Source organism: Triticum aestivum, chromosome 6D (genome assembly GCF_018294505.1).
Source record: "Triticum aestivum cultivar Chinese Spring chromosome 6D, IWGSC CS RefSeq v2.1, whole genome shotgun sequence".
Classification (NCBI taxonomy): Eukaryota; Viridiplantae; Streptophyta; class Magnoliopsida; order Poales; family Poaceae; genus Triticum; species Triticum aestivum.
In genome coordinates this window covers 17,387,318-17,409,797 of record NC_057811.1, presented here as the reverse complement: position 1 = coordinate 17,409,797, position 22,480 = coordinate 17,387,318, and the positions used below count along the sequence as shown (strand labels likewise).

The following is a 22,480-nucleotide window of genomic DNA, read 5'->3' as shown; positions in this document are numbered from 1 at the left end:
CGGCTCGTTAAGCTCACTGAGATTAACAAGTAGAAACCCAGCTCAGCTCGGTTCGTTAGAAGCTCGTTAAGCTTGTGAGCGCTCGTTAACAGATTCTGATGTGTTACAGTCTATAGTATGAGTGTATAGATGTGGAAGGAAGGTGGTGACCATAAAAGAAAATGGACTAGTTTATTGCTTTCTATGTAGATTAGATTGAATCGATGGGCTCAGGTGCTACAGAGATTTTGTCACGTAAGATGAAAATATGTGTTGTGTTGTTATTAACTAGCTTAACGAGCTACTTGTTAGCTCGTTCATTAAGCCCGTTAAGTTTAACGAGCTAAAATCAATGATTGATTCTGTTCATTAAGAAGCGAGCCACGAGCTTAACGAACCGAACTACTACCTCCGCCCTGGTTTATTGGTCCTATTCGTATTTTGTGCTCAACTTTGACCTTAGATTTAACTAATAAAATGTCAATGCATGTAACAAAAAATTAATGTCACTGAACAATATGTTAAGAATACAAATCCAACGATGGATATAATGTTTTGATAACATGCGTTATTATTTCTCTTAGTTAAATCTATAATTAAAGTTTGACACAAAATACTAAAATGGACCAATAAACCAGGACGGAGGTAGTATCCGATGCTCGTTAAGCTCGGGAGCTACGGGCTTTTGGCCCCGCCTTTGCTTGCTGATGTGTGAAAAGCGAACGAAACGGCACCAGATATCGCGAAAATAGGTGCTTCTGCCGCTACTGTCGCCTGCCCTGCCAGACTCGTTGACCGGCGACGCTATCGTGGCTCGCGGGACTGCGGAAGCTACAAAAAAGAAAAGACGCGCAGGCTCTGTTTGGCCGAAACCAGATAGAGAGACAACGGCCAAGAAACCCGGCGGCCGGCGGCCGGCGGCCATTAATTGGTCGTCTCTCTGTCCGTTTCGCCATGCTCCGTCCGTCTGCCCGGGCGAGGAGACGGACGAGACACGCGTCGCACGCTTGCGCTTCCACCACCACGCGCCGGCTGCCGACCTGCCGTGTACATCTAGACAAGCGGACAAGGGCACCATACATTGGGTGATGCAACCGACCAAAGGTTTTGAGCACGGCACTAGTATTTTCTCGGCATTCCTATCCGAATGACGCCCTTGTGATTCGTACCCGATTAGCTACCCACGTAGTGATGACACTTTAGCAAAACATAAGCTGCTTCTTTTTTGGGTCAGTCGATTTTGAAAAAACATGACACGCGGCAGCCCCAAAACCACATACGGCATCGCCGGGGCAAGCGTAGGAAGGCCTTGGGATGCCGGCGAGGACTCGGCCGGCAATAAGCCGAGACGGATACAACGCGGTGAGTCTCAGGCGGATGTGAGCCAATTTTTACTGGTTAAGGCGGGGGAAGTGGGAGGGACGCGTCAGAGAAATTCGGTGCTCGGGGAGTTTTAGTGGGATGGCCAGAGCTGGTAGATGCACGGCGATGGGCAACGTTGAGGGGAGGGAGCACAGGGCGCCGAAACTCGGCAGGCCGTAACCCGACCTGGGCTGGATCACAATCAGGGAAAGAAGATGGGTAGACGAACAATGATTACTCGAGGCAACTCGATATTACGACGATGTGAAACTCTATACAAATATTTGCTCCCTTGCTTACTTTTAATTGCTCCCTCGAGTTACACACGGCAACAACCGAGCAGTAAAACTCATTTCGTAAAAAAAGATTGAAACATTACATTTCATGACAAGGAGGCTGCATTGGCCTTTCAGTAATTCCTTTCACACTATATAAATCCTCCCACCTCCTTTATAGCACACGTAGCGTGTCTTACCACAATTGCTCGATCAAGAGTTAACCACCTGGGTAGCACAACAATGACTTCTAGCTTTAGGACAATGCTGCACATCTCGTGGTCGAAAATCCAAGCCAATACGCAAATATGAACTCACACACCGTTGTCCAAATTCCAAACCAAGGTTGTCGATAACAAAGGTCAGAGTTGGTCCTAGTTTAGCTTTGGCATATCAGTTGCCAGACTAAGACTACATGTGATACATGAAATGATGACACATGCAATATATTTCTTAATTGAGAATCATGCAATGAAATGACATAACAATAAACTCCAACCTTTAAGAAGGCACTCACACATCACATTCCATTGCATTATTTGAGGGGTCTACACTTGTGTACCAATAATTCATTTCCACACTATACTCCCACCCTCTTTGTTAGCACACGTATTGTGCCTTGCCACAATTGGTTGATCACAAGTTAAGCCCTGGGGTAACATTCCAGTAAGGCCTAACTTTCGGAGGAAGTTGCACACCCCAAATTTCCTACCTAACATTAATCGTATACCACAAGAATATATTCACACAAGCAGGGAACCATATTTTGTTGTATGAACTTCCAACTAACGTTGCAAATACAACGTCAAAATTGGTCCTATTGCATTTCGGATAAATAAACAATGATTGATACACAACGTACTGTCAAATAATTTTTTTCATTATGATTCATGGCAAGTAGTTTATTGTGGGATTTACAACTAACGTTATGCCTTCGCAGAATTGATTTGTAAAAAATTACATATTTTTATGACCTACAAGAATAAACTCTTCCATAAAAAGAGGTTTATATTTCACAACAAAAAGGCTACATTTGTCTCAGTCATTCCTTGCGTACTATATCCTCCCACCTCCTTGATAGCACACATATTGTGCCGTATCATAAATTGGTTGATCCAAAGTTAACCACCTGGGTACCATGCCAATAAGTCCTAACTTTAAGACGAAAGTTACACATATAGAATTTTCACCTAACACTAGTTGTTTTCCTAGGACCTATTCATACATAAATATAGACATCACACACAACAGTCCAAATTCCAAACTAAGGCTGCAGATAGCACCCGCGAGAGTTGATCCTAGCTTGACTCTAGCATATCGGATATCTAACACCATGTGACATACGATGTCATGACCGGTGCAAAACAATTTCTCAATCACACACAATAGTCCAAATTCCAAACCAATGTTGCAGATAACAATTGTCACAGTTGATCCCACCTTGGCTTTGGCATATTGGACACCCAACACTATGTGATATACGTCATCATGACCGGTACAAAACAATTTCTGAATCAACAATCGTACACTAAAATGGCATAACAATAAACTGTATCCTCAAGAAGAGACCCAAACCTCGCATTTCATGGCGTTTTTTGAGGGGCCTACACCTGTCTATCAATAAAGTAATTGCCACACCCGCACTATATACCCCACCTCATCGTTAGCGCACCTATCGCGCCTTACCACGTTCGCTTGACCACAAGCTAAGCACGGGGTAAACATGCCAATAAATTTCAACTTTAGCAGGAAATTGCGCGCATTGAATTTCCTACCCAGCATTAACTGTATTCCACAGAAAAGCATAGATCCATACATAACATTTCGCAAATAGCAAATGTCGAAGCCGGTCCTTGCGCATATCGGATATCAGACACCGGTCGATACGCGTCGGTACCGTCGAGAAACCACCCCCATAACGCAAATGCATAAAACCCGGGGGCCTATGTGCATATTTCATGCCTACGGTTGTTTCACATAAAGGCCCACCCCTTCCTCCGAATTTGCAATCCGTCACTCCCGGCCAGCGCTCTATATCCCGACCCTCCCCCCACATTAAATAAAAGAGAGAAAAATCCGCAGGCCGGAAGCCAAGGTTAGGTCTTGACCGGAACACCCCACCGGACCCCCCCGCAGCCCGTCGCCGGCGGCCGTCCGCGGCGGCGATCCGACCCCGCGCCCCCCCGCGCGGCCCAGATCTCGCCGGGGACGCATGAGGCGGCCCCGAATCGGCCAGATCTAGGAGCTTCCGTCCGGGTTCCGCCCGTCATGCAGCCCGGCGGGGCGCCCTCCGGCAGTTCGCCGGCCTCGTCGCCGCGGCCGGAGCAGCCGCCCGCGCCGTCGCAGCAGCAGGCGCAGCACCTAGGGTTCGCCAGGAATCAGGTGAGCCGGCCTTGGTGCCCTCTCTGCCCCACCTCGGCGGCAGGGCAGGGGGTTGGAATTTATTTTTCTGGTGGTGGGTTTATCTCCGCGGGTAGTAGACGACGCCATTGGTGGGGAAACGTGCCCTCTGCGCGCGCCCGCGCGTGCGGTCGTTGGGATCTGGGAGAAAAAAAAGGCGGCGCCTTTATTGGGGCCGGCTTCTCCTGCCTGGCCGCAACGGTAGCCACTACCAGTGGAGTGCGAGCGCGTGCCGTGGGTGCGTGTCCTGTCCCCATCCGCCCGAGCTCCTCCATTCGTGGGGTTCAGTGCGGCTGCGGTTTGCAGTTCCATGTTTCTTGCGTCTCCGGTCCAGGTTTCTCCGGCGACGGGGGTCCCCTGCATCTCGAATTCGCGCTTCTTGGTTTCTTGCTGGGTTTGGGATTGTTGCGCGATTCAATCTTGGGATTGTTCTCTGGCCGATTTGGACCAGCCCTGTTCCTCTCTGTGATCGAATTGCATCTGTGCTTGTTTCTGAAGAATTCTTGGCTCTGTTATGTTACGTCGGCGATGCGATTCTCCGGCTGGGGTTTTGAGTTCTCTCTTGGGCCACTACTTAATTTCTGCTAGGTTGTGATTTCTGAACGGGTTGCCTTCTGTTATTGCAGGCGATGATGCAACAGCAGCAACACCAGCAGCAATCCTACCAGCCCGGTATGCCGCATGGTATGATGGGCGGAGGGGGCGGCTTCCCCCAGTCCTCGGGCCCGATGGGGCCGTTCCAGGGTCAGAGGGGCCTGCCCCAACCCGGTGGACCGCAGGGCCTGGTTGCGGGCCAGCAGTACAACCAGAGCACAATGCAGCAGCAGCAGGCGTACATGCAGTTTCTGATGCAGCAGCAGAAGTCCCATGGGATGCAACTCCAGCAGCAGCAGCAGCAGCAGGCCAAAATGAATATGGCAGGACCGTCCACAAGGGACCAGGATGCGGCTGCCAACCCTGCAAAGATGCAGGAGCTCATGTCCCTTCAGGCCCAGGCCCAGGCTCAGGCTCAGGCGCAGGCGCAGGCGCAGATGCTTAAGAGGCAGTCCGAGCATCTTCAGCAGGCGGAGAAGCAGCCAGAGCAGGGGCAGCGGGCCGGTAGCAGCGAGCAAAGGAGCGCTGACATGAGGCCTCCTATGCCACCGCAAGGAATCCCTGGGCAGCAGATGTCATCAGCTGGTGGTATGGTGAGGCCGATGCAGCCAATGCAAGGTCAAGTGGGCATGGCCAGCATGGGTGGTATCCCGTTGCAAGCTATCCATGCCTGGGCAAAGGAGCAGAAAATCGATCTGTCTGATCCTGCAAATGCAAGTCTCATTTCTCAAATCATACCTATCTGGCAGTCCAGGATGGCCGCCATGCAGAAGCAGAACACGACAAACATGGCTGCACAGCAGCAGCAACAGCAGCAGCAGCAGCAGCAACAACAACAGCAGCAGCAGCAGCAGCAGCAGCAACAACAACAGCAGCAGCAGCAGAATCAGCAAATGCTTCCTAGGCAGGCGAACAGTGATGCCCCAATAAATGGGAACAATCCTGGTCAGGCTCCATTGAAGCCCCGGCAGCCTCCCCCGCCTAGTTCTTCTGTTTCTGCTGGAGCAGAGACAAAGATGGCGAATCCGAGCAACTTGCAGATGCAGCAGCAGTTTTCTGCCCAAAGTTCAAATGAGAGGGCTGTGAGGCCGCCCATGACAATGGGCAACGCCGGGCAAATGATGCATATGACCCAAAGTTCTGGACACGGGAATAAGATTTCTGAGCAGCCCAATCCAAAGAATACCCTTGCGAGTTCAGAAGCGATGCAGCTGCAGTATGCAAGACAGTTGCAGCAGGCTAATCGAGCTACCGGCCTTACAGCAACTCCTGGTGAAACAGGAGGATCACAGGCCCCAACTCAAGGTGGTCGGCCGAATTCGAATTTCACAAAACATCAACTTCATGTACTTAAAGCTCAAATATTAGCTTTTCGGCGTCTGAAGGTACAAGAACGCTAAATTTGGATGTGTCTTGTGTTCATGCATTTTTTTCCTCATGAGTTCCAGTATAGTACAATTTTACTCTGGTTTAAGCTGATCTATCTCATACTGCTGCAATTCTTATTTCTCTTTTGTTGCATCTCAGCGTGGTGACCGTACACTCCCACCGGAAGTTCTTGAATTAATCATGTCTCCTCCGCCACTGCCGGACCCACAGACGCAGCTTGTCTCTGGACCTCCAGTAATACCCAATCGTGAAAGGGCTGCTTCAGTCAATGCTGATGAACAAGGAAGGCCCATGGAGAGTGGTGATAAAGCTCCTGAAAAGCCTCTATTGTTGAAGGGACCCTCTTTATCCAAGGCGGAGGTTTCTGCTTCGGAAGAGAAAACTGGTTCTGCAAGTGGCCCCATGCAAGTGACGGAAGTTCTGCCCAAGGAGCCTCTTAGAATTTTACCAGTTTCTGCACCTGAACAAAGTAACACCGCTCCCATTAAATCTGAGCAGGAACCAGAAAGGGGTATCCAGAGAACACCTGGGAGAAGTGATTACAGTGGTGAAAGGGGAAAATCTGTACCGACCGATAGTGGTTCGGCAGATGCTGAGCAGGCAAAAAGAGCTGCCTCTACAAGTAGCGCACCATCTCCAAGGGATGTTCCCAGAAAATATCATGGTCCATTATTTGATTTCCCGTCCTTTACTAGGAAACATGATTCCATGCCCCCTGCAAATTACAACGGTAGTCTGGCACTTGGTTATGACATGAAAGATTTGTTGGCTCAGGAAGGCATGATGGTTCTTGGCAAGAAACGAGAGGATAACTTGAAAAAGATTAGTGGATTGCTTTCAATTAATCTAGAGAGGAAAAGGATCCGGCCAGATCTTGTTTTGAGGCTACAGATTGAAGAAAAAAAGCTGAAACTCCTAGAGCGTCAGGCTCGCATGAGGGATGAAGTTGAAGAGGTGCAGCAAGAAATAATGGCGATGCCTGATAGGATATACAGGAAGTTTGTCAAGCAATGCGAGCGCCAACGCGTCGAGCTTATAAGGCAAGTTCAGCAGATGCAAAAGGCCTCGAGAGAGAAGCAGCTGAAATCCATTTTCCAATGGCGCAAGAAGCTTTTGGAAGCACATTGGGCTATTCGTGATGCACGAATAACTCGTAACAGAGGAGTGGCCAAGTACCATGAAAGGATGTTGAGGGAATTCTCAAAGAAAAAGGATGATGATCGAAGCAAAAGAATGGAGGCACTAAAAAACAATGATGTGGAACGATATCGTCAAATACTATTGGAACAACAAACCAGTGTTCCTGGTGATGCAGCTCAAAGATACAATGTTCTATCTTCGTTCTTATCCCAGACTGAAGAGTACCTTTATAAACTCGGTGGGAAAATTACTGCTACCAAGAATCAGCAACAAGTAGAAGAGGCAGCAAATGCTGCAGCAGCAGCTGCACGGGCACAGGTATTATGACATTCTTTTCTTTCGAAAATGAAATTAGCTTTTCCGCCACCTTTGGTTTCTTAGGTTGTCAGATTCTATGGACAGTATCACATTCTATTTTAACTGTTTAAAACCATTTGTATAAAAGTGGTTGGTGGCAGAACATGATCATTAACCACCTACTCTGGGAAATTGCCGCCAATCAGTAGGAGCTTAATTTTCTTTAACTCTCTTCTCCCATGGCTGCCCAAGTGCCCATCGGGCTACTAGACTGCTCGCCGAGTAACCAGAAGACAGATTACAAATCTGTACTGGATGAGTCAACAATTTCAGACTCAACCATTGTTTCTGGCTAATTAAAAAAAAGTTTAATGACCAAAAAACTGGAACTAACTGCAGTGCTGTTCAATTTCCAAAGCAATACAAATTTAGCATGCGCCCTTTATTTACCTTTCATCAATTATTATTGAAGGGGAAAAGGGTATGAACCCATATCCTTTGTGTGTAACTGTACTGGAGTATATTGCATTATCAAAGAAGTCGGGTATAACTGTACTCCGATGCACCGCACATCTGCCACAGGCTGCAGTCTTTACTCTTTAGGTTCCTAGTGACTATTCTTGTAAATAATGAGTTTGCTGATTGTTTAACAGGGTCTTTCTGAAGAAGAAGTGAAGGCTGCTGCACAATGTGCTGGCCAGGAGGTTATGATAAGAAACACATTCTCGGAGATGAATGCACCAAGGGAGGAAAATGCATCTGTTAACAAGTAAGTAATTAAATAATGAGAATGTGGTTCTATTGGAATGTTCTCTTGACCCACTATATTTGTTTCAGAGAGCACTATAAATTAAATTTATGCATGCTACCGACTTCTGAGTAACTTTCACATACAATTGTTCTCTAATCTGGAACCAACAATTGTTCTATTTCACAATTTTTTTGAGAGATTGTTCTATTTCACATTTGGGATAAAGTTTGTGCAGATCAACAAGGTCTGCAAAATCTACCTTTTAGCCATAACAAACTTTGACCTGTTTTATTCTTATAGGTACTATATGTTAGCTCATGCTGTGACTGAAAAAGTAACAAAGCAGCCCTCACTTTTGAGATTAGGAACTTTAAGGGACTACCAACTGGTATCATTTCCCTTCAACTCAACTATTTGTCTTTAATACTAATGTTAATATTGTTGTGACCTGTCAGTCTGTCACAATTTGTTTTTACAATTTTGTTTTGCTGGTTGTCCAGGTGGGCCTTCAATGGATGCTTTCGCTCTACAATAATAAATTGAATGGCATTTTGGCTGATGAGATGGGTCTTGGCAAGACTGTACAGGTGTGCCTTTCTTGCTGTGTTCCACCTGCTGGATTTTAGTTATTTCACCATGTCTTCGGATTGCCCCACTCTTCCTTCAATGCCATGCTGCTAGGATTGACTTTTCATGGTTGTCCACCTTTTTGCTTAAACAGGTTATGGCATTGATTGCATACTTGATGGAGTTTAAAGGCAATTATGGACCACATCTCATAATAGTGCCAAATGCTGTCTTGGTCAATTGGAAGGTGTTTTTTTTTTCCAGTACCAGTTTTGTGATACAAAAATCAGTTTTGAAGCATAAGTTTTAACTTAATTTTCTGTTCTTGGTTCAGAGTGAACTACTAAATTGGTTACCATCCGCATCTTGCATCTTTTATGTTGGTGCAAAGGATCAAAGGCAAAAGTTGTTCTCTCAAGTAAGTTGCTACATCTGTATTTATTATGATGCTTTAGCACTCAAAGATTCTGATGCACATTGCCTTTTAGATATATTTTGTTGTAAGCAAACACAATCATAACAGTCCTAGCTATGCTGTTTGCTGAACAATATGCTAACAGCGGGAAAGTCATAAACCATGCATTATCTTATTTAGAAACAATGTGCTTACTGGTTACTTTGTCGCTTCAGGCTTTCACCTTATGCGTCAGGCTTGTCTTCTATTATAGTATTTCTTTTGCTCTAAGATTAATTCGTACGCTTGGTTTTACTATAAATGAGGAAACTGACCTACAAAAAATGGGTAACTGGCACGTACAAACTTCTTCACCAAACTGTACTCTGTCCATATATATATACAAGACACAAAGCCATCATTTGCACATGGCTTGGTTTTATTTAGAGTAAATGAAACTCTGTAGCACATATTGTGGTATTTGTTTTTCATACCAGTGAAGCTACGCTTCAGATGCTGTATAGGGGTTGAATTTTCTCAATTCCATGGGTACTTCTTTTTAACCAAAAAGGAGGGCTTTCTCTCAGGCTGTGCATATTCCATGGGTACTGTTATACTATGTTCCTGTTTATACCTGAGCAGGGTTTGATCTGTTTTTTTGTTATTATTTCTCATAGATAAGCTTATTTGGCGGCAAATGTATGTGAATTTCATTATTGATTTAGCTTCTGTTGAAATATTTGCTTCTGAACCTTTTTTTCTCGGATTTCATCTTGCAGGAGGTTTTGGCTGTCAAATTTAATGTTCTTGTGACAACATATGAATTTGTCATGTTTGATCGTTCTAAGCTTTCAAGAATTGACTGGAAGTACATTATAATTGACGAGGCCCAACGAATGAAGGACAGAGAGTCAGTCTTGGCCCGTGATCTTGATCGCTATCGTTGCCAGCGACGTCTCCTTCTCACTGGCACTCCTCTACAGGCAAGCCCAATAAATGTTTACCGATTATATTTAACTAATGCTGATATAGGCATATAGCCATACACTGATATGTTGACGGAGCCTCAGTTCCTGGAAGTTCCTTTTCTCTTGTATGCCACAGTATTTATTTTACCGCATGGTTATTGTTTATTTTAGATTGTTATTTAATACATTCTTACAATTTTTTCAGAATGATCTCAAGGAGCTTTGGTCCCTTCTAAATTTGTTGCTTCCAGAAGTGTTTGACAACCGGAAGGCATTTCAAGATTGGTTCTCAAAGCCTTTTCAGAGGGATGCTCCTACACCTAACGAAGAAGATGATTGGTTGGAGACCGAGAAGAAAGTTATTATTATTCACAGGCTTCATCAAATTTTGGAACCTTTTATGCTACGTAGGCGTGTTGAAGATGTTGAAGGTTCACTTCCACGGAAGGTACCATAACTTCACCCTTGTCATTCTATGTACAAGTTTAGAAGTTAATTGCTTTTTTGTTGGTAATTTGGTTCTTTAAACTCACAGCTTTATTTACTTGGCATGCAATGTGCAGGACTCTATTGTTTTGAGGTGCAAAATGTCTGCTATTCAAGGTGCTATATATGATTGGATCAAATCCACTGGCACCATTAGAGTTGATCCGGAAGATGAGAAAATACGTATCCAAAGAAATCCAATGTACCAGGCCAAGACATATAAGAATCTTCAAAACAAATGCATGGAACTGAGGAAAGTCTGCAACCATCCTTTGCTGTCATATCCCTTTATGAATTACTACGGGAAGGATTTTATTATCAGATCTTGCGGGAAGTTGTGGAATCTTGATAGGATTTTAATCAAGCTTCATAGATCTGGTCACCGTGTTCTCCTCTTTAGCACTATGACAAAACTTCTCGACATCCTGGAGGACTATTTGCAATGGAGGCAACTTGCTTACAGGCGAATTGATGGAACAACTAGCTTGGAGGACCGTGAATCAGCAATTGTTGATTTTAATAGGCCTGGTTCTGAGTGTTTTATATTCTTGCTTAGTATCCGTGCTGCTGGTAGAGGTCTGAATCTTCAGAGTGCAGACACTGTTGTAATTTATGACCCCGATCCCAATCCACAAAATGAAGAACAAGCTGTTGCAAGGGCCCATCGTATAGGGCAGACTAGGGAGGTAAAGGTTATTTACATGGAGGCTGTTGTTGATAACATCTCAAGTTATCACAAAGAGGATGAATTGAGGAACGGAGGAAGTGGAGATCTGGAGGATGACCTTGCTGGAAAGGACAGATACATGGGTTCAATCGAAAGTCTCATCCGCAATAATATCCAACAATACAAAATTGATATGGCAGATGAAGTCATTAATGCTGGTCGTTTTGATCAAAGAACGACCCATGAGGAAAGGCGCATGACTCTGGAGACTCTGCTGCATGATGAAGAGAGGTATCAAGAAAGTCTTCATGATGTTCCTTCGCTACAGGAAGTTAATCGTATGATTGCTCGGACTGAAGAGGAAGTCGAGCTCTTTGATCAGATGGATGAAGAATTTGATTGGACAGGAGATATGATGAAACATAACCAGGTTCCAAAGTGGCTCCGCGTTGGCTCTACAGATGTTGACTGTGTTGTGGCGAGCTTAACCAAAAAGCCTGCCAGAAATGCATCTGGCAGTGCTCCTGACAATGGTGACAAACTCGAGAAAAGAAGGGGGCGACCCACGGGGTCTGGTAAGTACTCTATCTACAGGGAGTATGAAGATGAAGACGATGAGGAGTCCGAAGAAGATGATGAAGAGAGGAATACACCATCTCACCCTGAAGAAGAAGCAGGAGAATCTGAAGAGGAAGAGGAAAATGATGATTCAGTACCTGATGATGATAACAAAGATCAATCGGAGGAAGAAGAGCCTAACAATGATGACAGGTACGATCTTCAACAAGGGACAGGAAGTGGAAAAGGTCACAAGTCTGAAGAAGCTGGCTCGACAGGATCTTCATCTGGAAGCCGGAGATTACCACCACCGGCCCCTTCCTCATCTTTGAAGAAGTTGCGGTCTCTATCTGCATTAGATTCCCGCCCAGGCACTTTTTCAAAAAGAACTGTATGTTTGAGACCTGGCACTTATTTCTTTCTGCTTTCTCTTTTTATTTCTGAATGAAAAGTTAACTGTACAATTATCCTTTTTACTGATGAATTTACAGTCAGATGACTTGGAGGACGGAGAGATTGCATTATCAGGGGACTCACATATGGATCTACAGCAATCAGGAAGCTGGAACCATGACCGGGATGATGGTGAGGATGAACAGGTCCTGCAGCCAAAAATAAAACGCAAAAGGAGTCTCCGAACTCGTCCAAGACTTAGTACCGATAAACAGGAAGATAGATCTGGTGCAGATGGTACCTTCCCCCAACGTGGTGCTCGCCTTTTATTCCCAGGAGATGGTGATTATGATTCACAGCAAGATGCCCATGCTCTTGCAGATCCTACTTCCAGGCAGCAAGACACAGTTCATCCGGTAGTGAAACAGAAGCGTAACATGCCATCTGTAAAGGCTTCTCCTGCTTCCAGGGCAGCGAAATCTACCCACTTGTCTGGGTCTGGGGAGGGATCTGCTGAGCACTCCAAGCAGAATTGGAGCAACAAGGTCATCAATTCTGCTGGCACAAAGATGTCTGACAGTATGCAAAGAAAGGTTAGCATTTAACCTTCTATTCTTCTTTGTATGTCTATGATGGTTTATCCTGTTAAAAATACTCATTGCCTCTTCTTTAGAAATACCTTAGACAACCATGATAACTTATGTTGGGAATACTTGCAGTATTTTACTTTGTTGCGCTTTAGCAAATATGGTTATGGGGGACCTGTTTGGACCTCACCGGTGCCAGCAGTAGATCAAGGAAGCAGGGTTAGCAACAGGGTAGCTGTTAGATTTGTTTTTTTTTCGGGAAGCATGAATATGGCAATTGTTTAATGTCCCATGCTATGTTTATTTTGAACCATTTGGTGAACAGGAACATGATAATGCACAATGAAAACAAACATGCCCAGTGAGAACCAATATGGCTCTCCCGAGCCCTTCCCATCTGGTCGAGTTTGATCAGTAAGCAAGATTTTGGAGGTCGCCGATCTCATCACCTTTGTTGGCGATGCTAGATAAACCTTTGCTTGGTTTGCAATAGAACCGGACATGCCTTTGGGTTCCCATAGCAGTTGTAACAATGTAGTTTACAGTCTTGGAAACGAGGTATTTCATGGCCATCGTAAATATTGGGATTAGATCTCTGCAAATAAGAAATTAGAATTACTGTTCTATTTTGTACGTATGACATTTATCACATAGCAGAATGATGCTGTATTATCAGGAACATGGGATCGCTTCTGTTTGACTTTTACTCGGTTTGTTTGGCCTTCCAGAAATCAGCTTTTGATTGCTGGGTTATGATTTATCTCATCTTTGATCACTGCAGTGTAAGAATGTAATAAGCAAGCTTTGGAGGAGAATTGGCAAAGAAGGACACCAAAAAATACCCAACATAGCTTCTTGGTGGCGAAGGAATGAAAATTCTTCATCCAAAGGTGTGGCTGGAAGCACCCTCGACCTACAGAAAATCGAATTGCGAGTTGATGGATTAGAGTATAGCGGTGTAGCTGAGTTCATAGCGGACATGCAGCAGATGTTGAAGAGTGTGGTTCAACATTTCGGCTACAGACATGAGGTAATCTATAGCATTAGACCAGGCCTCCCTTTTGCCTTTTGTACCGATATTATATTAATCTCACGAGCACTGCGTTACTCTGTTCCTGAAACATGCCCCACGAGTCAAGAAACAGTGTCCACGATCACACCTGTTTTATTTTGAGAATAGTCAGCTTTTATATCTCTGAAGAGCTAACATTAACTTTATATATGATGTGTCTGCAATAAGTATATGTTATGGATTCATAACACTAACTGCACGCATTAATGGATAATACGAAGGGGTTGTCTATGATTGTTGTCAATTTACTCAGACCAACGTGTAAACAACCATCAGATATGTCACCACATACTTTTGCTATTCATAGTTCTGTTAACTTGTAGTTACATATTGCAATCTTTGTCCAGTTAATCATAACGTGTGTGCTTGGTGTAATAGAATCTTAATTTGCTCATGGAAATGCAGGTCCGTGTAGAAGCTGAGATTCTCCACAATCTATTCTTCAACATAATGAAGATCGCCTTCCCAGACTCTGACTTCCAAGAGGTGAAGGACTCGCTGTCGTTTTCGAATCCCGGAGGTGGTGCAAGCAGCACGGCTGTCCCATCAGCAAAGCACCTGGCTTCAGGCCTGAAGCGCCGTTCCACCACCACTGAAGCGGAGCAGCATGGTCCCGGCAGCGGCAAGCACAGCCATCACGCGTCGGCCGGTGAAGCTCCTAGCCGGGCCAAACCCGACAGGGACTCGAGGCATTCAGGACCAGGCGGCAGGGACCAGAGCCTCGACAGCCCAGGGCTGCCGCTGCACCCTGGCGACCTGTTCATCGCCAAGAAGAAGAGGCAAGAACGAGCTCGGTCCAGCATCGGGTCGCCGTCCAGCTCAGGCCCCCGAGGACCGCTCTCCCCGACCAACACTGGCCGGCTGGGCCCGGCGCCGTCGCCCAGAGGTGCGAGGACGCCGTTCCAGAGGGACTCTCACCCGTCCCAGCAGTCCATGCCCGGGTGGGGCGCGCACTCGGACCGCGGGGGGAGCTCGCCGCCCGGCATCGGGGACATCCACTGGGCCAAGCCCGCCAAGCGGCAGCGGACCGACACCGGCAAGAGGCGGCCGAGCCACTTGTGACGCGACGGGCACATTCTCCATGCATCATCATCGCCGCCATGCGTCGCGGACATACGGCCATGAGAAGAAGGGAATGCTGTGTGGGTTAGGAGTATTTTCTTGCTGTATGTTGGGTATTTGTTTGTTTACTGTAAAGAGGAACACTTCCTTTAATAGCCTTTGTTATGTGGTAGGTGGTTTAGTGGTGCAACCAGAGGATGCATGTGTTCTCCATGTGAAAGGGACAGTGATAATGGAAATGAGCTGGTGTTTAGTTAATAATCAGTTAGTAATTATCATCTGTTGTATGTTTCCATAAGCAAAGTTGTTACCAGGAGCTGATAAGTTAATTAACGGCGCTTTCCTACATGCTGCATTGTGTTCCACTTTGTCGTTGGAAGCGCAAAGCTGATGAGGATGTTACGTATAACGTACTTCCTCAGTCCGAAATTACACGGAAATGGATGTATCCACCAGTCCCCCAAGAACACTCCCGGGACCACTTTTTTAGCCCTGGCGATAAAAAACGCCCCACTCACGTCCCCAAAAGCCTTGTTTTTTCGCCGGATTTGAGTAAAATTGGCCCCGGCGATCCCACCCAAACCCAGCCCCCTGGGGGGCAGCTCGGGAGGCCGGCGCTTTCTCCTCGCAGCGCCCCCACTTCTCTTTCCCCGTCTGCTTCTCTCTCCCAGCTGCTTGCCGCCGCCGAGCTCTCCCGCGCTGGCTTCGGGTGGCCGGCCCGTGCTCGGCCGACTTGGCCCGCGTCCCGCCTCCGCACGCCGGCCCGCGCCCCCGCTCCAGCCGGCTTGGCCGCCCGCGCCGGCCTGCTCCGCCCCCGCGCGCCTCCGCTGCCGCGCAAGGCTCTGCCCGCGCCCCGCCTCCGCCGCGCATCCTCGCCCGCCGGCGCGCTGTCCCGCCCCGACCGGCTCCTGCGCTCTTCCACTCCTCCGGCTCTCGCAACGGGCATGGGCAAGCGGGAGTTCTCGCAGCGGCCCGACGCGCATCTGGGTGCAGCTCAGGAGGAGCTCGTCGAGCACGGCCTTTGCCTCCGGCGATTCAAGCGCTGGGCGCACAAGGGGGCGCGCGACCATGACGCTGCCGTGTCCGGCATCCTCCTCTGGGCCTGGCGCGCCCGGCCGCGCGGACAGGGCGCTCCACCGCGTGGCCGGGGAGGGGACCCCCGGCGGGGTCCGGCGCGAGATGGCGAGGAAGACGCTGCGCGGACCTGACCGGCAGCAGCCTTGAGTGCGGCGACGACGACGACTGCGGCGGGAACATCGTGGCGTCGTTCGGGCGACAGCGCGAGGTCGGGGCGTCGTCGTGCGGCAACACCGCCGCGGCCGCCTCAGCCTCGCCGTCGTGCTCGCCGAGGCGCACCAGCGCACCACCGCCCGTCTCCTCGCGCTTCTCCGCTGGGCGCGCGCCGAGGAGGTCATCGACGTCGTCTCGCTCAACATGCTCATGGGGGCACAACGAGTGGAAAATTTTGCCCCCCGGCCCAAAAATTTCGCCCGCAGTCCCTCAAGCGGCGAAAAATATGCCTCCTGGGAGGGCGAACGAGTGAAGATGCTCTTACCTCTATCAAAATATAAGACGTTTTACAGTTCCGTATCAAAATATAAGATGTTTCGCATTTCAAAGTGAACTGCAAAAATGCCATATAATTTAGTACGGAGGGAGTATATGTCTGGACTATCTTGGCACGCAATCGTTATGTACTCTAAGATGTAAATGTCAAATAAATGACAAGTCCCGTTTAGTTAGCTTTACCCGAAAATAATTGAAGTGTTAGACTATTAGTGGGTTTAAACGTGGTCCAGTTTACATCCCTATTGTATTCCCTCTGTTGTTACTTGCTATGCATATTAGTTTTGTCTTGAGTCCAATTTTATAAAATTTGATCAAGTTTATATAAAACAATATGAACATTTACAACATGTATATATGTTGTGAAAATATATTCAATCATGAATGTAATGATATTTATTATTGTAGATGTTAATTTTTTTTATAAACTTTGCCGGAATTTTTATAATGTCCGATTTACGACAAAGCTAAAAACGGAGGGAGTACATCTAAAGCTAAAACATATTTTTTTCTGAGCGAAAAGCAAAAACAGGCAGATCCCTACTACTAGTACAAGACTTTTGAAAGAGGTAGTGTTCCTGCCAAAACATCAAACTAAGGCTCTAATAGCAACTTTGCAATAGAAAATTCTGATACTATGCTTCTCGATCACATTAGTATCGGCAAGCTCTAAGAGCAACTCCAAGAGCTCCCCTAAAAAAGTTCCGTAAAAGTCATTTTATGGGATGTCTGTATAATTTACGGGAAGTTCACATGCTAGAGGAATGTGTAAGAACTTAACTTTAGCAACAAATAAGAACTTGATCTTTGTAGCAATAAAAATATATATATATATGTATGTTCGTACTTGATATGGTCCCGTGTCTCTTTGCCAAATAAAGAAAGAAAGAAAGAAAGGAGATAGTGGTACAGTGCCAAAATATTTTACCCTAGTATTATGTAACCTTAGGAGAGATAACAAATGGAAGAAATCTAAGTTAGCAAGGCCACTAATTAATTTTTTCAGAAATGCTAAAAGTCCGACGTCAGATTTGTAGCATGACAAGTTAAACGTTTTTCATGGCAATTATGTTGGCGCGAGAATGGCAAATGTAGTTTGCAAGTACGACAACTTTCAGACAAAAATATGAACGGAGGCGGATTTGCCATGCTCGTGAACTAAACTTGCCATCCCGACAAATATAACTTGCCACGAAAAATGTTTGATTTGCCACGTCTAAAAATCCGACGTTCACTGATGTCTATCATTCATTTTTTGCATGTGACCACCAATTAACTGTCTATGATTATCATATCAACTCCGGTATAGTCGTATTGCCATTTTTTTTGTTGATTGTTTTTAAGATAGCTAACCACTCATTTCAAGCTCGGCCGTATCGCCATTTGTGTATGATTTTTTTAATAAAACCATTAGCTACACATTTAGCCTTGTGTACGTGTTGTCAACCGTGAATTACCTGCAAAAGCTGCAAAAGGGCAGTAATAGTGTCATTAGCCTTTTGAACTGCGATAGAAAGGATGTACCCAAAAGAGTCAAAAGTGAAGAAGCAAGCGAGGAAAGGCCCCCGCGTCGCTCTGACCAGGGCGACTCGGGCGGCGACCGAAAACCTAGCCGCCGCCACCCCGTCTCCCACCTCTCTCCTCCTCGCCGCCGCTGAAGGACGCCGCCGGAAGAATCCCGCGCGGCCGACGGCGGCGGCGGGGCACTGCTCTTTGCTATGGGCGCTAGGTGGGCGGGTGGCCTGGCCCCTGGCGTCGGCAGCGCCCGCGGCTGCGTTTCGGCCTCCTGGCTGTCCGTTTCGGCTGGCCGGCGACGGATCCGGCGATTCCGGGTGCGGATCCAGCTCTCCCTCGGCTCGCAACACCCATAGCTCCCCTCGCCACCCCCATCCTCTCCGGCGGACGATGCACCCCGCTCCACCTCGCCTCGCTCCCACGGATCCTCGTCGACCCCGTCCTCCTGCGCGACCGAAGCCGGGCGGCCGCAGATCCGGTGCCAGCGTCCCCTCCCCTCTACATCGATGACCCGTCCTGCGTCTCCACCCCGCTCGCCCTCCCCGTCCCCGCCCCCCTGCGCGCCCATCACGGACGGGTTGCGGCTAGTCCGGTGGATCCAGCGACGGACCCCTCCTCGCCTCCGCCATCGCCGGTCCCTACCGGGAAGAACCTCCACTCTAGTGCCCCCACCCTCTGTCCACCTCCGACGCCGCCGGTTCCTGCCGGGAAGGACCTCCACTCGGCAGTGCCCCCACCCCCATGCTGTGGTACAGCGGCCCCCGCTACTCCACTACCCCACCTCGTCTCCACCCTCCTCACCGTCGGCCTGCTCCACTCGTCCTTCCTCGGTTCACCATCCGCCTCACATGTCCATCTCGGTCCTGTCCTCTGTCGCCCCTCGACTCCACTTGGATGGCGGCCCACCATTGACGGATGTGCTACGGGAGAAATCCCCGCTGACCTTGTCAGCTGACCACAACGGCGCTACTCCAGCGTCGCTTACCCTCTTGGGGGCGTGGCTCATGTGCCACTACTGTCTCTTGGTCCGGATTCGCAGCTCTCGGCTCTGCCCTCTAGGAATTTAACCGGTTATGCTCCAGGCGAAAGCTATGTGACGGCGTCATCCTCGGATGTCGTCCACCTTCTTGAAGGCGTCACTAGGGAGCTCCTTGCCGCCATTCATCCTCCATTGCCCTTGGGGGTTGGTCATCCTCTGCTCTGCTAGCTCAAGACCCTCTCATGCCTGTCGTCTGTTTTGGTGAGCTTCGTGCTCTTCATGCTATCTCGGTTCATCTTTGCTCAACAACGACGCAACGATGCCTCCCCACCTTGCTAATAGTGTCGGCTTGCTGTGGCGGAGTTTCCAGTTAAGGTTCGTGATGGGTCACTCGTTGATTGGTGCTGCTCCTCTGTTGTGCCAAGGGGTTGGTACGCACGCCGGTGTGGTGCGTTAGGATAGTTGTTTAGTGTTGGTATTGTGATTCCTCGACGACACACCACTTCCACTCGACTTTTATGGTGGTGGTCTCTTGGCTTGCTGGCTAGGTAGTGCCTTCTTCGGGGCGTCCATATGCTCTCACCCTATGTAATCTTTCCCTCCTGTGTGGTTTTTCGGTCCGGTTTCCCTTATAAACGGGGTCAACCTGTTAAGGTTTTCGATCCGGTTTTCTTTATAAGCTGGATCAAACACTTGCATTTTGGCCACTTTAAGCAATATATTCAGGCGGGGACTTTCTCCTCCCGGTGACCGTTCAAAAAAAAAACTGCGATAGAAAGGGGCAGCAGCTTCTTGCCGGATAAATGCACGTACGTACGTACCTGGAAGAAGCCGAGCTCCTTGCCGGCGTGGAGCACGGCCTGGCGGACCTCGTCGCGGCCGCGGGAGAGGTCGATGACGGGCAGCGATACCAGCGTCGGGGACGCCGCTGCCAGCCGCATGAAGAACCGCTCCGGGACCGCACCCTGCGACGACGACTCCGCGGACCACGGCAGCTTCTCCATTGCCTGCCACCAGCCCACGAGCTAGCTCCGGGGAGTTCCAATGCATGGAGACCGCCATATATAAGCTTCTGATCGAGCTGGGTTTTCCATGGCGGGACGCAACGTCTCGCTAGTCGCTCCCCTCCGCTGACCTCGCTGCTGTGCATGTCGCGCGCGTGTTGGCAGCCGTTTCCGCCATTGCCGGGTTGCGTCGGAGACGCGGGCTCCTTCCGCCTCTCTGAGAATTGGCAATTGCGCCATTGCTGGTAACCTAAGGGCGTGGATGAATGGACGTGTCATGTCATGTACTCCCTCCGTTCCTAAATATAAGTTTTTTTAGACATTTCAAATGGAATACAACATACGGATGTATGTAGACATATTTTAGAGTGTAAATTCATTCATTTTGCTTCGTATGTAGTCATTTGGTGCAATCTCTAGAAAGACTTATATTTAGGAACGGAAGTGGGTCGTGATTGCACGAAGAAAGGCTGAGGCTGTTTTCCTCACGTCCGTGCGGCTGGAACCCTAGCCGCCGCCAGGGAGGCCGATCTTCCAACGCCGTTCTCCGGCAGCTCCCCTCCACCGGCAACTTCGGTCGTCGGTGGTGAGGGGGGTCGCCGGATCCACATGTGTGGATTAATTTTTACTCCCTCGTAGTCTAGGTTTTTAGGTTGTTCATTATTTTTGCTTCGGCGGCAACGATGACAGCGCTGAATAACTATTCTTCGGATCCTTCCCCGACGAGGCCATTGGTCCTATGGTTGGAGATGGATTTGGAAACGAGTCTGTTCAAGTAAGGATGGCGTGGTGGCGGCGGCATCCTCGTGCTGGACCTGTGTCCTCGGGCTCCGCCGTTGCGACAGCGTTTGCTCCAGCGGCGTCGCGGAGCTTGGGAGGTAGTCAAGGAGCAGATGCAGATTGTGGTCTGTATCGACGACATCTGGAAGACGGAGCATGTGCTGGGCTTGTGGTTCATGGATGGCTGGTATGGTTTCCTCCTTCGGCATTTTAGTCGTGGTGGGGTGCCAGATCTGGAGTTCGATGGCGTGTCCGGAGTGTTGCCCCGGTCTGATTCGTTCAACGGCAAAGGCTTCACTTTTGGTGAGCCACCTTGAAGGTCCGCAAAGCTGCATATCAGCGATGGAGCCGTGTCGAGCTCGGGTGAGGAGGTGATCCGTCATTCTTTTCTTCGGTGGTTGCTGTGGTGGTGCCGGAGGCAGGTGACGGGCGTTGGTGCCAAGCTCAGAGATATTATACTATCTTTTCAGTTTTGTCATGTCGGTTTTTACGTGATTTGTACTTTGTTCGTTATGATATAAATAAGACACGTAATACCATGAAAAATAATAATTTAGGAAGGAGGGAGTATATCTTCGTTCGGTGTGGTGAAACATAGTATATTTTTCTCACTGTCTTGTCTAAGGCCGGGCACAACCCCCCTCAGAGTTGTACTAAACTCCCTAGCCGCATTCATAACATCCAATAAACACAGTGCAATTACAGATACTCACATACACCCGCCTTAATAAATACGTGCGCGCCCTTCGTAGATCAGTCATGCGTCTCAACCGTAGGTACAAATTATATAGCTAGAAATGCTATAAATAATCAATCTGAAGAATTTTTTTAACACGGTACAATCACAGATGCTCACAGACACTCACCTCAATAAACGCATGCACGCACACACACATCCTACCAACATGAGCATCTTCGAGATACTGATCCGACATAAAATCTTGAGATTGACAAAGACACTACATGCATCTCATAGTCGATGAAAATGTCTCCTCCAACTGAATGAACATCATCAAAAAATCTGAAATGAATCTAGAAAAATGCGAATACCAATGCTAAGTCTAGAACTTGAATCTTGATGGGCTGGTTCCGGTACAAGAAGGCTAACCATCCGAGCTATGCTCAGTTCACAGTCAAACTTGAAGAGTTGGTAAGCAAAGGTAGAGGTAAAGACATATCTAACCGAACTCCTAAAGTTTGGTCCCTCAAATATCTTCTCAAAGCTTAACTCTTCACATTTGAGGAGTTACTAAAACACGAACCTAACTGAATTCTTAGATTTAACCCTCAAACAAACTAGACCCCATACGGAAATCTCTCTCTTCATGTTCTTATAGTTCATTCTTCTTTCTTTTTCCTTCTTCTTTCTTTCACGTGGATAACGACGACTTCTCGCCGCTAGATGATATCCATGAACTAGCTAGGACGTATGATAGATGCTCACAATGCATGACGTAAGTGTACGCCGAAGTAGTCGAGAAAATAGGTGAAATTCGTTCTCCATGGGCCATGGCTTGGACACCTCTCCGTTCCCCTCACCATTCTCCTAGTGGCGCGATGCCGTGGTCCGAAATGTAAGGATTTATTGAAACTGGCAATGGCGGCTGGCGTCCACTTTTCCTTCATGTATGTGTTGCTCCGTGCGTGATGTAGCTTTGTGGCCGGGGGCGACGGGGAGGTGCGTTGCTGGGCTAG

The 22,480-nt window shown here is 47.8% G+C and overlaps 1 protein-coding gene across 2 annotated transcripts; it reads left to right on the top strand.

Annotated features, from left to right (window-relative positions):
- Positions 1 to 3,643: 3,643 nt before the first annotated feature.
- LOC123143128 (ATP-dependent helicase BRM) lies at positions 3,644 to 15,216 on the top strand. 2 transcript variants are annotated; one of them, XM_044561962.1, is made up of 15 exons: positions 3,678 to 3,998; positions 4,643 to 5,995; positions 6,138 to 7,457; positions 8,090 to 8,205; positions 8,488 to 8,575; positions 8,688 to 8,774; positions 8,909 to 9,001; positions 9,089 to 9,172; positions 9,928 to 10,131; positions 10,322 to 10,564; positions 10,680 to 12,218; positions 12,319 to 12,517; positions 12,602 to 12,813; positions 13,589 to 13,837; positions 14,285 to 15,216. In XM_044561962.1, the coding sequence occupies exons 1-15, from the start codon at positions 3,885 to 3,887 to the stop codon at positions 14,939 to 14,941; spliced, it is 6,558 nt and encodes a 2,185-aa protein (XP_044417897.1). In that variant the 5' UTR covers positions 3,678 to 3,884; the 3' UTR covers positions 14,942 to 15,216. The 2 variants fall into 2 exon arrangements, with proteins under 2 accessions (XP_044417896.1, XP_044417897.1); XM_044561961.1 differs by having other exon boundaries at positions 3,644 to 3,998; positions 12,319 to 12,813.
- The last annotated feature ends 7,264 nt before the right edge of the window (positions 15,217 to 22,480 follow it).